This window comes from Lycorma delicatula, chromosome 1, assembly GCF_047948215.1.
Source record: "Lycorma delicatula isolate Av1 chromosome 1, ASM4794821v1, whole genome shotgun sequence".
Classification (NCBI taxonomy): Eukaryota; Metazoa; Arthropoda; class Insecta; order Hemiptera; family Fulgoridae; genus Lycorma; species Lycorma delicatula.
Genome location: NC_134455.1, coordinates 189,115,167 through 189,131,365, shown reverse-complemented (window position 1 = coordinate 189,131,365; position 16,199 = coordinate 189,115,167). Strand labels below are relative to the sequence as shown.

At 29.4% G+C, this 16,199-nt stretch overlaps 1 protein-coding gene across 3 annotated transcripts in view; it reads left to right on the top strand.

The window, feature by feature from the left end:
• The window catches only part of LOC142326313 (sodium-coupled monocarboxylate transporter 1), a 172,358-nt gene that overhangs the window by 146,126 nt on the left and 10,033 nt on the right, over positions 1 to 16,199 (top strand). For all 3 annotated transcript variants that reach the window (XM_075368721.1, XM_075368714.1, XM_075368729.1), the window contains exons 6-10: positions 2,699 to 2,839; positions 7,032 to 7,250; positions 11,188 to 11,306; positions 12,874 to 13,028; positions 14,546 to 14,775. In XM_075368721.1, coding sequence (XP_075224836.1) covers positions 2,699 to 2,839; positions 7,032 to 7,250; positions 11,188 to 11,306; positions 12,874 to 13,028; positions 14,546 to 14,775 — 864 coding nt within the window. The remainder of the gene's footprint in view (positions 1 to 2,698; positions 2,840 to 7,031; positions 7,251 to 11,187; positions 11,307 to 12,873; positions 13,029 to 14,545; positions 14,776 to 16,199) is intronic.

Genomic DNA, 16,199 nt, shown 5'->3' with positions numbered 1-16,199 from the left:
TGCAGTTCACTATTTACATGCTCTTTTACATTAATGTGTAACAGTAAATAATAAAATAAAATGCAGTATACTGTACTACACTATTATGTACCTAGTAAAAGTAATATACAGAAGTTTATTCAAAATTCATATTAACACATAACAAATTTTCCCTATCACTAATACTGTATTACATAGATTGTACATACAGAACATACATCCAAAACTTTTGTAAAAGATTTTTACTAAATTTAAGATTCTATAGTTTATTTAAATATGGTCTCCCTATCATTAATCAACAATAATTTTCTCTATTGTTATTAATAAAACTAAATTTTCCCAATGTCTATTTCCTGTTGGTTACTAACATTTTGTATAATATTTGTATCTAATAAACTTATTTTATGACCAGTTTCAAAGCAATGTTGGTTCACATCTGGTTTCTCTGATTTTCTGTGCTTAAAATGATCCTGATTAGATTATGGTTGCTTTATTTTGGTTGCAACCTTTTTCCACTTATCATTCAAAGTTTCACATTTTTATTAAATAGATGGTTAAGATTTCATCTTTTGACTATAGAACCCTTAAAAAAATGTAAGTCCTCACTACAAAATATAGAACATGTGGTCCCTCAGATGTCTTAGGGGGTCTTGCTCTTCTTAGTATTTATAAATTATTTTCCTCAAAATATCACACCATTTACTGTTTCCCTCTTTACAGCTTATACATCTGATGTCAGAGGATTACTAGTTAACAGGATTAAGTTAATTCTTCGTTTGCAGTTGAAAAAAAGTCACAACAAATTGAATAACTTTCCTGTGCTTATGTGGGGGATCATCTTACTACATTAATTACTATTATTTTCAAATAAAATTTTATTGGCAGTAATGCAATGTGTCATTATGTAGAAGTCAATTTTCAAAATTTCTAATTTTTATGTTAACAGAATTTGGAAATACAAGCAAAAACTGAAACTTTTACTCTCTCCACTTCTTTAAAGTATTCATCAATTAAGACTTTAGCATTTTCAATTCATACTTTACAGCAATAATACTATTAAATTACAACAGAATTCATGAAAATCAGCACTGATTGAAATACATGCGTTCGCACTCACATATATTCATATTATATATGCACACACACATATACACTTTTTCTGGCTGGTTATTTTGTTAAATTTTCCTTTGTTTCATATCTTGATGGGTAATTTTTAAGATGGAAACAATACTGTTTCTCTGTTATATTCTATAATAATAGTCAGGAAAGTAAAAGTATTCACTGAACGGATGCTTAAAAGTACCAATGCTAATCATGTGGAGAGTTTCATGTTAAAGTGTCTTAATCAATTGCTAAGTTTGACATCATTATTTAATATATTTTGTACCTTCATTTACTCCTGCCTAAAATGAAATATTACATCTTGGGACTACTTCTGAAAGTCAGTAAAGTTTTCATGATATAAAAATAGGCTATCAGGTGTTAGTTTGACCTAAAGACCTAAAGTTTAACAATATTCGCTTGTTTCAAATCTGACAACAAAATTTTTGAATTAAGCATCATAATACTTACACTGACCGAAAGAACCTAACTATACTTCAGTCTCTATTTTTAATAAATTATCTAATGATCTTAAATATCTTCCTGTCAATTTATATAAACTTAAATTAAAATATTTCCATTTAAAATAAACAAGAATGATTTATTGATAAGTTTTTAAATAACTAATTAGATAAACATGAATTTTTTTGTGTTTTGTTTAATGTCTTCTTACAAAATTAAAATTAATGTGTTTAAATTTGTTATCTATTGAGTACAAGTTCTATTTATTTATTATCTTCCCATCGTTATATATTTCTTGGACTATTATTTTGTAAAATAATTATTTTTATGTGTTATTGATTACTACAATCACGTATTTTTATTTTTATTTTATGGTTTGCGTTGCTGTTGTGATCCAAAGTTTTCCAGTTTCCCTTGATCCTTCTATACAAATGAAGGAGCAATTCCTTTTTATTGCTCATGGAATATCAAACCTTTCATTCCTGCCTTGATGTAAATAATGAATATTTTTATTATGTTCTGAATAGAATATTTATTTATCATTTAATTAGTCCTACATATCTTAAATGTCAGTTTCTTTTCTTAAAATTGATGTACTTTCGCTCTTTCAATGGATTTAATTACGTATGTTTCATTTCTAAAGACAAAAATTGATTTTGTAAATGAAGCTGCTGTAACATTAAACTACTGATCTTTTAGCATTATTTTTCTATTAAATAAAAGGGAGTACAGTGTTTGTTTACATTTTATGTAGTTTTTATTGTCTATTATTTCAAAGTAAGGTTTGTTTTATGCCTTTACTATTTGTCGATTCTTTCCTGTTTACTGTCAAAATTTCCCTTACAAAATCATTGAACCCAACTAATCCTATTAAAATTAATTTCTTTGAGGTAGTCTTCCAAATCAAGAGTTTCTCTGAAAACCATTGCAATATAAACTGCCTTATTATGCTGTACAAAAAGAACCGAATCACTAATGATATATTTATCTGAGTGCATATTTTGTTTCAAACTTGAAAGAAGAGCACTTCAAGTTGCTGACTTTGTATGTTGCCTTAAATAATACTGAAACAAAAAAAATTATAATTATTTATTTTTTAAGATGTTGTTACAAAAGAATCTAATTTATTAATAATTAATATTAATTTTTTTTTCAGTTTCAACATGGATCCAACTCAGAGAGTATCAACTATGTCTGCACTTGTTGGACAGCTGTTCATGTCACTTTCTATTTTTGGATGCCAGCAAAATTTTGTTCAGAGATACTGCAGTATGAAAACAAAAGGCAAAGTTTACCAGTAAGTCATTGTCTATATTTGCTCTGTTACTTAAAATGCAGTTATTTAGTTTTTATTACATTGGACATATTAAAAGTATTAGTTTTTTAACATAATTTTTTACATTTAGATAAGTGATTTATTCTTATTTTTTATTTATTTTATCTATTTCCTATCATAATAATCATAATCCTGATTTATCAGTGTATTGAACAGAATTTTTGAAGACAAAGATAATTTGTTTTTCAAGATAGAGGAAAAGCTTCCAAGGCACCAGGTGTAGTGGTATTTTTTGATTATGTGGTTTTGTCAGCCATCAAAAATAATTTTGTTCTTCAAAAGGGCAAGTTTGAGTCCGTGATCAGTCATTCAATGATTTACCCTCTCATCATCAGGTTCAGTTTAAGCTGACCCAGGCCGGCACTATGACCAGACATGACTGCAGCCACATCGTCTGAGTATACAATCAAAAATGCATCCTCTGGCATTTCAATCCCAAACAAGTTGTTAAAAGACCAGTTCCAAAGATGGGGTCCCAAGGAAGACCCCTGGACAACCCTAGCAGTAACCTCTGCATTCCCAGCAGTTCCTCCCTTTCATTCCCTCATGAGTGATGTGCCCGAGTGGCTTATCTGTCAGATACTCCCTGATTATGGGGAGGATATACTCAGGAAACCAGAATTCTGCTTCAATGTGTTCAAAATTTTGTACCATCTAGTAGGGATGAAGGTACTCCTGATATCCAACATCATCAGCAGGACCTGCCTAGCCGCTTGGGAAGGTGCCTGTGCTTGCTCCACAGCCTTCATCACCAGAGAGAAGACTTGGAAGGTAGAGTTTTCTCTCCGGAACACAAGCTGCCTGCTCAAAAGATTACTGGTTTCCCCAGTTGCAAGTTACAGTCATCGGGTCTCAGCAATCTCAATAGCAGCTTACCTGCCATGTCCAAAATGAATAATGGTCTGCAGACTGATGGTAAGGATGGTCAGCATCTTCCTTTCCTTTAGCGATTAGCACCAGCAGCTTGATCTTCCAAAGGGCTAAGAGCATTCACTCAAACATGCGTTATATACACCAAGCCAGAATTGTAGGCTGGTCTTTATAACAACCTTCAATGCCTCCAATGGGATGCCATCTGGTCCAGATGCCTTTTTCTCTTTCATAAAGCTGACTGCCTCCATGAGCTCTTCTTCAGGGTATCTCCTCTTAATTGCATGGGGAACTAGCTTCCCCAAAAAGGTGGGCTTTACCACCAAGTTCACAGTTCCAAAACCAGGCTTTCACGTCTTTCCTTCAGGAGTCCTGATCAATCTTCTAGCACAGCATCCCCCATCCTTACTCTCCTTACTCTCTTGGATGGTTCTCATCAGTGCCTTTTTAGCAACCTTATATACTGTAGACATGTTTACAGGTCCAGTCTGCTGCAAGTGGGCTGCGCCATCATTCTAATATTAAGGCACTCCTTATGATGTCTGCGATGTGGACTGTCCATCAGTCCACCAACAGATCTGGGGTTTACCACCATTGCAGCTCCATTGTATCAGCTGCAGAAATCGATCAGTCGTTGCCTCCACCAGGCCAGTAGAACTGACTTACTCGCTTAAATTTCGATAAGTGGTAGTGAGTTTTCTCATGTCTATTTTGCCAATTTGCAAAGTAATACAGTTGTGGTCACTGGTCCTCATATAGTCCTTAATCACACCTCATTCACTGACTAGGAGAGTCAGTCCCTCCAATTCAAGCATTATATCAGGAATCAAGAAGGGGAACACTGGTCTTTGGTATGTAGTCATGTTCTTCTTGTTCAACCCCACCAAGTCCAATCTGGCCACCATCTTCAAGATAAGCTGTTCTCTAATATCCAAATGACTCATGCCTCTCTTTGGCACCCTGATATTGAAGTCACTGACCTCTATAACCTCTGTAGGGCATCTCCTGAACATGTCCTTCAAAACCTCCAGCATATCCTTCAAAACTTACTGGATTACCCAGATACTATCATTTGTGAAGAGATAACAGCTAACATTTATGTGATTATATGATTGTCCCATTCCCCAGCCAGATCCAGAGTTTGATGCCCCTTTGTCAACAAGCTTGAGGACAAAGACTTTGTCCACTCTGGAATTGGGTGGGAACAGGATAACCTTAACTTTCCTCCAGGTAGTCTAATGTCCGACACAACCTCGTCTTTCATCTTCTCTTGAGTCAAAAGGCTATCCAGACTGAGTATCTGCAACCTCAATCATGGTGAGACTCCTCACTTTACCTCCTTCCTCAAGGCTTTGGATATGGCTTGTTAAAATTTGACCTGATCATCACACTGATCCAGCTCCAGCAGAACCTCACAAAATCTCTGTGCCGTATTTTTCAGGCCATTCTCCTAAAATAACTGTAGACATAACACATAACTGTAATAACTGTAGACATACATGCATTATGTTGTATCTCAATAGACTTAAATGTTTTTTTTAAAATTATATTTGAAATAAAAATAGAGTTGTTTTGAAGAAGCAGTGATCTCTGCAAAAGTACTGAAGGCAAGTAATGAAAAAAACAGCAGTAATAAAATGATTTTTTAAATACAATTACATTCTACAACTAGGATACAATTTGCTAAGCTATGAATTACATTTAAAATATATACATACTCTTCTGTTTCTGATCAGTGTCAGATTGAATAAATATACGCGTATTTATAAAATAAAAGCAAAATATTTGGAAAATAAAAATTTTTGTAAATACAATACTTACATTCTTATGAACAACTTCTTTGTTGCATAAATTTCACCATTTTTGGTCTTTTAAAGTATTTTAGTAATAGTTCCAAGGTTTTATCATAGGATGTTTGTATGCCCTTAAATAAAAATTATAATTACAACATATACTTAACGTAGACTGATCTAACTGAGATAAATGTGAACTATGCTTCGTGCATATTGAAAGGATGATATTCAAATATTCAGTTTAAACAATATGCTTTTATTAAATTCTAAACTGCGAAAGGGTTTCTATAGCTGAAACTCATAGATAAATTCAAGTCATTTATGTAGATCAATTTGTCGGTGTGAGTGAAGTAAGACGTTAGGCACTGCAAAGATGAGGTGAAGCAACAAATCAAAATGGAAGACTTCTAATTACAACTGATGATTTTCATTAAAATCAAATTCTTTAAATAATTTGCAAAAATTGTGTCATAAAATATAAAGAAATTATTCATAAATTGAATTTCTACAAAGGACAGGATTTCTGCGTAGGATTCTTTCTTGGATTCTACAAAGTTTCTGCTAGATTGGTATTAAAAATGTTGCTTAATAAAAGAAAAGTTTAAAGAATTTGTGTTTCATAGAAACTCCTGCAACATTTTAAAAAAGTGAAGAATTCTTGATGAAGATAATTGATGAAATTGGTGATGAAATTGGAATTCACCATTATGACCCCAAAAACAAATTGCAGTCTATAAAATACTTTCATAAGAATCATCCAAAAAACTTCTGATTTTAATCATTGGTTGGGAAGGTAAGGACTCAACCTGGAATTCTGAAGCTGTTGTTGCAGAATTTCTAAAAAAGAGGCACAATAAATTCTACACATTACTTAAAAAATCTTTCATTGGAAAGAAGAATCAATCAAGTTGAGACAAAAAAAATGAAATTCTTTTTTGGCATGACAACCTCAACAAACAATGTAAGTTCATTGAATCAATTTTTTCAGTTTGCTATCACATAGTCCAGGCCTACCTTATAATGATTCCCATCTGTTTCCAATGACAAAAGAACACTTGAAGGATAAAAAATTTAGCTATGATGAAGAGGTGAAATTATCATTTAGAAAATGCTTTCAAAAAACAAGTTGATTTTTTCAATGATAAATTTCAAAAACTATTATAGGCACTACAGAGATTTATTGAAATAAATGATGATTATTTGCTTTGATACTAAAGGATGAAGATACATTTTATAAATGCAATTATCTCTTCATATTCACTAATTATTGAAGGGGAAAAACTATTCACCAAACCACTAAAACCTCTACCTCAGCATTAATAAAGTAGAAAATGAACATTTCAATCCAAGAAGTTAAATGTAAGAATATAGAAGCAGCATTCATCCATTGATAGCAAAGCAGTAATTAATAAAATTATGATTTTTTTTATAATTATATTTGTAACCCATTATAATACCTACACAATAATGTTATCATTCCTTCTTTACAGAACACTGATGGGAAATATGCCTGTAATGACAGTTCTTTTCAGTATGTCATGGGTAGCAGGAATGGTAATATTTGCAAGTTATGCTAACTGTGATCCAATGAAGTTAGGATATATTCAAGATATTGATGAAATACTACCATTTTATGTTGAAGACAAATTTTATTTTCTTCCTGGATTTCTGGGATTAATTATGGCTAGTCTTTTTAATGGAGCTTTAAAGTAAGTAAAATCATACTAAAAGTAAATTATTATTTGATCCCTATCTTACATGGGAATTGTTACTATTATGTGCATCCATTTATTTATTAATTTGTGTAATTGTATGTAAATTAGATAATAAATAATATTATAATACTAAATAATATTAGATACTACTGTAAATACTACATATTGTATAAAATGGATGAATATCATAACTCCCAGTGAAATTAACTCTGATTTGTGCTACTTTATTTTCCTTACGAATAATAATAAAAATGTAAGTAATAGATATCATAAAATAATGTGCTTTCTACAATTATCAAAAAAGAAATAAATAATAATTCAGTGCCATAAAAACAACCAAACAAAACTTAGGGTTGTAAAGCTATACTTTTTAAAATAGTCTTTCGCTGACCAAAGTAATGATGTTGAGGTTTTATACATTTTCATTCACAGCAAATTTCTAGACCAGTTTATTTTAGATATTTACCCCACCTATTCCCAATACTCTATGAAGTTCCCACTCATGAAAGTTAATTACTCTTACTTGCATGTACTTTTGCTGAATAAAAATACTTATTCAAGCTATGTACACTATTAATCATCCGCCCCCATTTTCATTCTTCAGCTGTGCATGTAATACTGTAATTTAGAGTTCCATACATACATTTTAGTGTTTCAAGAAGTTCATTTTGTTTTTATTTTGAGTGTATTTAAGTGTATTTTAATTTTTAACAACCTCTTTATTCTGACATATTTGAAATTCAATTCCCTGTGTAGACCAATCATTTTAGATTTATGAGGTAGTGTAGTATAAAAATAGAGAGTATATAGTTCAGATTTGTAGATAAAATATTTCTGTCTGAATAAGATAAAAATCTTTATTAAAAAGTTTATCAAAAATTCAGATTTTTTCCAAATTCAAACTAAAATTTAAGAACTTTTGAAAAATTGAACAAGTTAATTTTCCAACTTTAACTTAGTATTTTCAGGTCTCATTAATGACCTCAACATATACTTTACACAGACTAATGGTAATTTGTCTTTTTAATTTAATTTTACTTTAATACTATAAAACAGCGACAAACATTTAACATCATATTATATGCTGATCAAATAAAATAATTACTGTGCTGAGTTGAGATTTTAAATTATATTTTGAATCAGTAAGGATTTACAGGGTAATATTTTGTAATCAAGGGAAGGGTTTATATTTTGTATCAGTAACATTTATAAAAGAGGAACTGCACTGTTTTCCTTTGTGGCACTTGTGTAGATGCTCTTAAGATACTCCATTTGTTTTGAAGCAAGTGATAAAATGAAATTTGCGAGTCAAACAAGGGACTGCTCAACTCGCAAATGAAGTGCCTCCAAATAAATACCAACAGAAGTTCCTACTTCTCCAGTGACCTCCTGGTCACTGGACAGCTGCTGGGAAGTTGCTCTTAGTCGACTCACAGACGTAATTATCTTGTCAGAACTACCGGTAATGATTTCCTCCAGTCATATCTGGCATACAGATGACAACCAAGATGCTGCGAAAGGTATTGCTTTTAAGGATGCTTTTAAGGTATTTTATCAATAAAAAAATAAATAAAGCGAATTCAATTAAATGTAATTTTATTTTTTTTTTTAAAGTTGGAAATGGAATTTGTTATTTAAGTTATTTAAAATATTTCCTAAAAGTTGAGAAGTGGTTGTGTCAGTAGACATTTTCCCTAAAATCATGCTGAAAGTTTATGAATAAATTATGCTTTTCAAGAAACATTAAAAAGTCCATTTTTTGAAAATTTTCAGATTCTCTACAAAATACAGATAACAAGATATTATTTTATGAAAAAAATGTATAACTTACTAAAATTATACTTAGTTGTATGCTTTGGTATGGAGGTGTAGTATAGATTAAGTTGAGTGATTTTTTTATTTTATTTCAATCAGTGTTAGTTGAAACACAAGGCGATGGACTACTGTGCATGACTAGATAAAATATGTCTCTTGTCTAAAGGTAATTGTCATAGGCCTAGATCTTTTATTTCATAGCTGTTATTATACATTACAACCATGCGTATTTATCATACCATATTTATTTATTATTTAATGTATTTCACAGAAACTATTTCAGAGTTATTTACTTCATTTAATAAAAGAATTTATTAATAAATCAAATGTCTTTTTTCATTCTTATTAGATAATTATTATGTTTATGGGTTGTTAGAGATAATAATTATACAAATTATATTTTTAAATTATTATAAAGCACTAATAAGTTACTTAAATATAAAATAATAATTACTTATTGAATAGTAATATATATTTCTTTTATTTACAATTCACTCCAACTTATAACAATGAAGGAGTAATATGGAATTTGTTAAAAGCGAATGAAATAATGAACTACTAATTGATAATAATTTAACATTTTTTAAATTTAAATTAATGGGAAGTGATGATTTTAAATGGAGGTGGACTAAAAAAACATTAACTCCAGCACATAATATTTAAGGAACAAAATGAAAGGACAACTATTAGATTCTACTTATAAAGCTGCGATCAGCAACTTTAGCATCAGTGTGTAAGTAATATTGCTAAACAAAAAGCTGTGAGTGATATTCATGAAAGACCAAACAAAAATTGTAAATTAGAAACTGTCCATTTAATAATAATTGAAGTAAGTTGTAGGGAAAACTATTTATAGATTAGAAGGAAACTCCTGCCTACTTTACCAAAAAGTGCAGTAGATTTAGTTAGTATGCAAATATTAGATGTTAAAACAAATCATGATGAAGATTTCTTGCAAGTAACTGATAAGATCTACAAGATCATAATGTTCTCTTGAAGAATAATTTTTATTTAGTTATTTGTTATTGATTTTGTTTTCAAAATTTCTGAAAAAGTACAAACTGACTTATATAAAGATCCATATCTGTGATAACAAAATAAGTGTAAAGAAAAATACAGTTTTGCCAGCCAAAGAACAATAGACTTGTAAGAGCAAAGTGTGATTATTAGATTGAAATGTAAAGCAATTACATTAGACAAAGTATTACAGTCATTAAGTAGTAAGGTTCATATATATATATATATATATATATATATATCTTTAATATGTAAAAAAAAATTGCATTCAGTAAAAAAAAGCCCCTCATTTAATCATAATAATTTGATTTTCATTTAAAACATAATTATATGATTGTGAGTACACCAATGAATTGTTTGTGATCACATGAAAATTGAGTCATAGTTCTGCAGAACAAAATTATTTAACTGATAGTGAATACATTTAATATTTCTAATTTTACAATCATTTACTTCTTTTAATCTTTGTGTTATTAACATGATATTTATTTCAACCTTGTACGATTGTATCAATCGCGTATGAGAATGGTCATTTAATAATAATCAAAACACAGTCGTTCAATAGCACTAGTAGTTTCAGATTTATTCATGCACAGCTGCCCATTGATCATTTGCAATTGCCCAAAAAGCCTGAAATACTAACTCTATTATTACTATTATAAAAATATTTATGAAAATAGAGATTATATAGTGAAAAATAAAAACAACCACTGTTTTTATCAGATTATAAAATGTTTACAATTTTGTAAAAACAATATATAATTTCTCCACCAGAATATTCAAAATGAGCTGTGATTTACCAAATTCATTCAATGGTTTAGGCTGAATCTGTATTAGAACTAATAAGAAAATTTAAAAATGATAAAAGAATTTGTTATTTTTAAACTTTTAATAATCAGATTATTTTTAAATGTTTAATAATCATATTAAACTTTTAATAACCAGTAACAGTGTGTTTTGTTCCTCACTTCTGATACATTTTTTTATGGTGGACCAACTGACTGCAGAAAATTAGCATTCATCATGCATTTATATTTTCTTAACTAAGCTAAGCAAAATGCTGCTGTTTTCCTAGAAAAATTATTATTTTTTATTCCAGTTTGTGTGTATCGAATCTCAATTCTATTTCCACTGTTTTATGGGAAGATTTTATTTCTCAACTTCCATCTATGAAAGGACTCTCAGACAGGAAGCAGTTAATGGTTATTAAGCTGTTAGGTAAGTCAATTTTTAAGTAAGTCTAAATAAGTCATCCCACCTTAATGCCAATTAAACAGTGTTGTTAGTAAGCTCTTCTAAGATTGCTACAAGTATAATTTTGCAACCAAATTGAAGAGGTCTTTTCAAGTGAGTCGCTGCTTTTTAATTGCTTTCTGATTTAGTTATTTTTATAAATGGATCAAATCGTAAGACTGCAATTGTATATGGTTTTTAGGAAGGTTTAAGTTTGGAATACTTTGTTATAACTGTTTCTGGCTCATGACACTCTTTGGAAGAAATTTTTATGATTTAATATAATAAATAATTTTTGCTGCAAAGAAGTTGTATCATATTTAATAAAATTCTAACAATTGAAAAGACTGAATTTGTATAAGTAGCAGAAAAACTAAAGAAAGGACAAATTACATTTCACCATGGCCAAATGTTCCATACTGTCTCCAGCATTGTTTAAATTGATATCCCAGAAGTTGATAAAATGTTCACAGTCAAAGTTTGATATACTGGATATTGATTACAACCATTATAAATATTCACATTACCTATTATAGTTACAAGTTACATACACACACACACACACACTCTCTCTCTCTCTCTCTCTCTCTCTCTCTCTCTCTCTCTCACTCTCTCCTTCTCTCTCTCTCTCTCTCTTTCTCTCTCTCTCATTCACACATACTCAGAGAGAGAGTGAGAGAGTGTGTGTTTTTAAATGGATTTTTTTTATTATCATACTTCTAGTAAGATGTAATCTCATCTGCGTGGAAATGATAATTTCACCTTAGTGACAGATTAACTTAGTGGTAGGTAATATCAATAACAATATGTTTCCAGTATCATTGACGCCTGCAAATTATTGAGGGAAGCGTAGATGACTGATGATCATCAAAATCATTTAAGAGTTTTTTCTGATTACTATGTCTATAGCATATATTGGAATGTGGTTTCTTTTGGTAATATACAAATTATTATTATTATATTTTATTATATAAAAATTAAAAGTATTAACTGTGATTATTATGCAACTTTGAATGAATTGATCACTTATGAAAGAAATTGTAATGCATAATCTTAACCATGTACTCTGATTTCTATATTTGGTATGTACAATTCATTAGATGTAAAATACATTCTGCTACTGAGCTGAAGTCCGCACCTTTAAAAATGAGTAAGAAAGGCTTATTTTCGTATTATTACTGTGCAAATTGATTAAAATTCTAGATTTCAGATTATCAGATTTTAAGTGTTACTTACAATTAGTCATATGAAGAGAAACAATGATAAGAAAAGTCTTTTTCATTTCTAGCTAATGAAAATTAACTGAAGAAAGGAATTTCATTTTATCAGAAAGACTGATGGTTTTAGACTTATAATTATGATCTATATACTTTTTTATTTATTATAACACACTAAACTCAGTAGCTCGGTTACAATGTGCATTCTACTTGTGTAACAGAGACTTTGTGAAGTCTAATCGTCAGCAAATTTCATGTGAAGGGTTATTATTGTATTCTATTATATGGAAAGGTGTACAAAATTTTGGCAACTAATTCTAATTTAAATGTTGTAGGAGCTATATGTGGAGCTACAGTTCTTGGATTTGCCTGTATGGTAGCTATGCTGTCAGGTGTTGTTGAATCTTCTTTGTTAGTAACATCAGCTACAAGTGGACCCCTCCTTGGTGTGTTTGTGCTGGCAATGTTTTTCCCTTCTGCAAACTGGAAGGTAAATAGCCACTGATAATATAAAATTGTTCAGTATTTATATGAATATTTTATGGTAATATTTTCTGAAATATGACTCAATCTACATTGTCATTGTTGAAGTGAGGATAATGGTAACATTTTGCTGGTCAACAGAGTAAACTTTTTTATAAGGATCTATGTAAATATCATTTTTAATATTTTATGATTTATTTATTAATAAATATAAGATGCATTAATTTTCTTACATTTACTATTACATCAAATTTCAAATTCAGAATAAGTATATAAAAGGGATGAAATTTATAGGTAAAGGTGATTTTATTTATTATCATTAATCTAGGATATATTTGAAAAATACTTAAAAATTGTGTTTAAATTCTATCATAATTTTTTTTTTAGATGAGATGCAAAACTTTAAATACCAGTTATGTTATTTCTATCAATTTTGTTTAAGTTCCAGAAGAAAATTCATGAATATCTATATGACATCTGGATTCATATGACTGGTTCAGCAATCCTAAATAATAATGACCTTAAATAAATTTCTTCAAGTAGTTTATGATGACAACTAATAGATTTAATTTTAAAAGATTTTCTACAAAGTTATCTGCAATCACTAGAAGAACTTCTACATAATAAAAAAACAGCCATCAAAGTCAGCATATTTAAAAAAAATGACATGGCCAACATAAAAACATACATAACGATCAAATTTAAAACAATCTCATTTTTTGAAGTCAGTTAAAAATTACTAATAATGAAGTTTTATTAGAATTTACTAGTTTAAAGTAAAGGAAAATGGATATCATCAAATACTGATTGATATTTATGTGATATATTGTAAGGTGTAATACATATAACATAGTAAGTTTACTTATCCAATTACTGTGTTTTGGTGGTTTATATTTACTATTGTACTTCAGGTCATATTAAAAGAATTAGTAATCTGCAACCATATCATTTTGATTAGCATTTCTTATGGCTTACAGTAGCATTCTTGACTGAACTAATTGGACTTTTACACATTCATATGTCCAGTCCAACAAAATACAGATGTTCATCTCTAAAGTAAAGCTTTCACTGTTTTCTGCATTACTGGCTGTACACTGAAGATCATTTCTCTTAGAATAAAGAAAGCTGACTAGTGTACCTTGTACACCAGATGATTTACATTATAACTATATGAAAGACTGTGACAGATAATAAAGTAACAAATGTACTTCTAGGTAATATCATCTAAGCTAAAATCTCAGAAAAGATAGTTCATTCAGGCCTTAGTTTTAAACTTACCTTAATGCCAGTAAGTGGTTATTAATAGTATTAGTAATAAAGACAGTTCACTTTAGGTAAGAGCAAGCTGTATAACTTGTGTGCAATTAGGCACAGAAGAAATGTCATGTATGACTTTCTGATAGATAAAAGGTTAAAATGCAAAAAATAATTAAAAAATTTATTTATTCATTAGTAGAATTTATAATATCAATAATTTTGTCTTCAGTGAAATAAAAATTTTGCAATGAAAAAAATATGTTACAGGGAGCAGCTATAGGTATGATTATTTCACATATAACAGTACTTTGGGTTACTATAAATGGATTAATGATAGATAAACCCAAAATTCCTATGTTACCAACTACAACTGATGGTTGCAGAAACGATACATTTTCTCCTCATATTAGACCACTGGTGAGAGAAACAAGCTATTACTTGAATTTGACTCAAAGCACAACACCAAACCCAATTGTTAATCGTGCTGCTCCTGAAAGGTAAGTAAAACAAATATTGAACTAAATGAATGATAATGTGCTTATGTTTAAGTGATCTAAACAATAGTATTAAAGTTGCAAGTGATACAAATTTGTTTGTATGCCTTTTAGTCAATCTTGAATTTGGCATTACTGAAGAATAGTTTGGGATAATAATCACAAAACTTTATGTCCTATAATTATTTTTGTTCACACATTTTCGGACAATATGGTATTGAAAAAAGTTTGATATATATTCCAAATAATGGTTTCTTTAAATATCCTGAGCTGAATCCAAAGAATATATTTCTTTACTTTGTATGATAATGAATCATGTTTCATGAATAACTGAAAAATTTATATTAGTGGTAGGTGACATCACTGTATATATGTCCACTGTGTAGTGTTATAGGTATTACATCATATTAATTGTACTGTTTTTCTGCATTTTTAAAAAGTTTTATATAAAAAAAGAAAAAAAAGCACTAGAAGGATATTTAATATTTGTAAGTTTTTTTATGTAAAATTGTCATACATGAACTGGGAAAACTTCTGCAATAATTTACCTTTAGTAGTAAAACATTTATACAATATTCATAATTACATTATATATATAATATATTTTTACAGCAGCAAGTTAGTTGCAACTAGTTGTTGATACAATTTAACAGAGTAAAACATTACAAGTGCTTTTTTATATAATAATTTGTAAACATTAAGTACATATACGTTAAACCATTTGTTGATTAAATAGTTTTTTAATTCATTTTGTTTAACGATTCATCTACACAGTACTGTTGTTTTTGTAAAAGAGAATCTTTAGATTAATTTTAAATAAACTGGGAAGATTTTTCAAATGGTTCAGAAATTTATGAAAAATAGGAATGTAAGCATAATAAGGCCTTTTCTCATAAGTTTAGAGTATTCTATTGAGTTATACAAATTTCTGTTTTCTGATTTAGAAAAGATGTGTATTATTATTTTTTAAGAAGAAGTGAGTATTCCTTTAGGAAAGCCTGTTTGTTCATAAATATAAACACAAAGATAGGTTAACATGCTTCTTGTTTTCTTTCACCAGAACTAAGTTTACCAATTCCTAACCATTATGTTGTAGAATCTGTGATAATTTCTGTGCTCCATTTGTTTAACGAGCCATCAGATTTTTCATAATTCACTTAAATGAACACTTCTGCACTAATGAGTGAATGTAAATTAGCAGAAATATCTTAAAACCAGTCTTTCTTCTCAATTTAACCAGTCTATCTCTTGCCTTTCTGGTTAATTGAATAGCTTTTATGAATAGTGTACTCCACCTCTTTTAATTTTCAAAAACTGTAATGATTCCTTCATTGTAATTATTTGGAATGTTAGTGATTAGCAGATAACTATCTCTATATAATAAAGAATGAACTCTACAGAAATATTAAATAGCAATGTACCCCCTT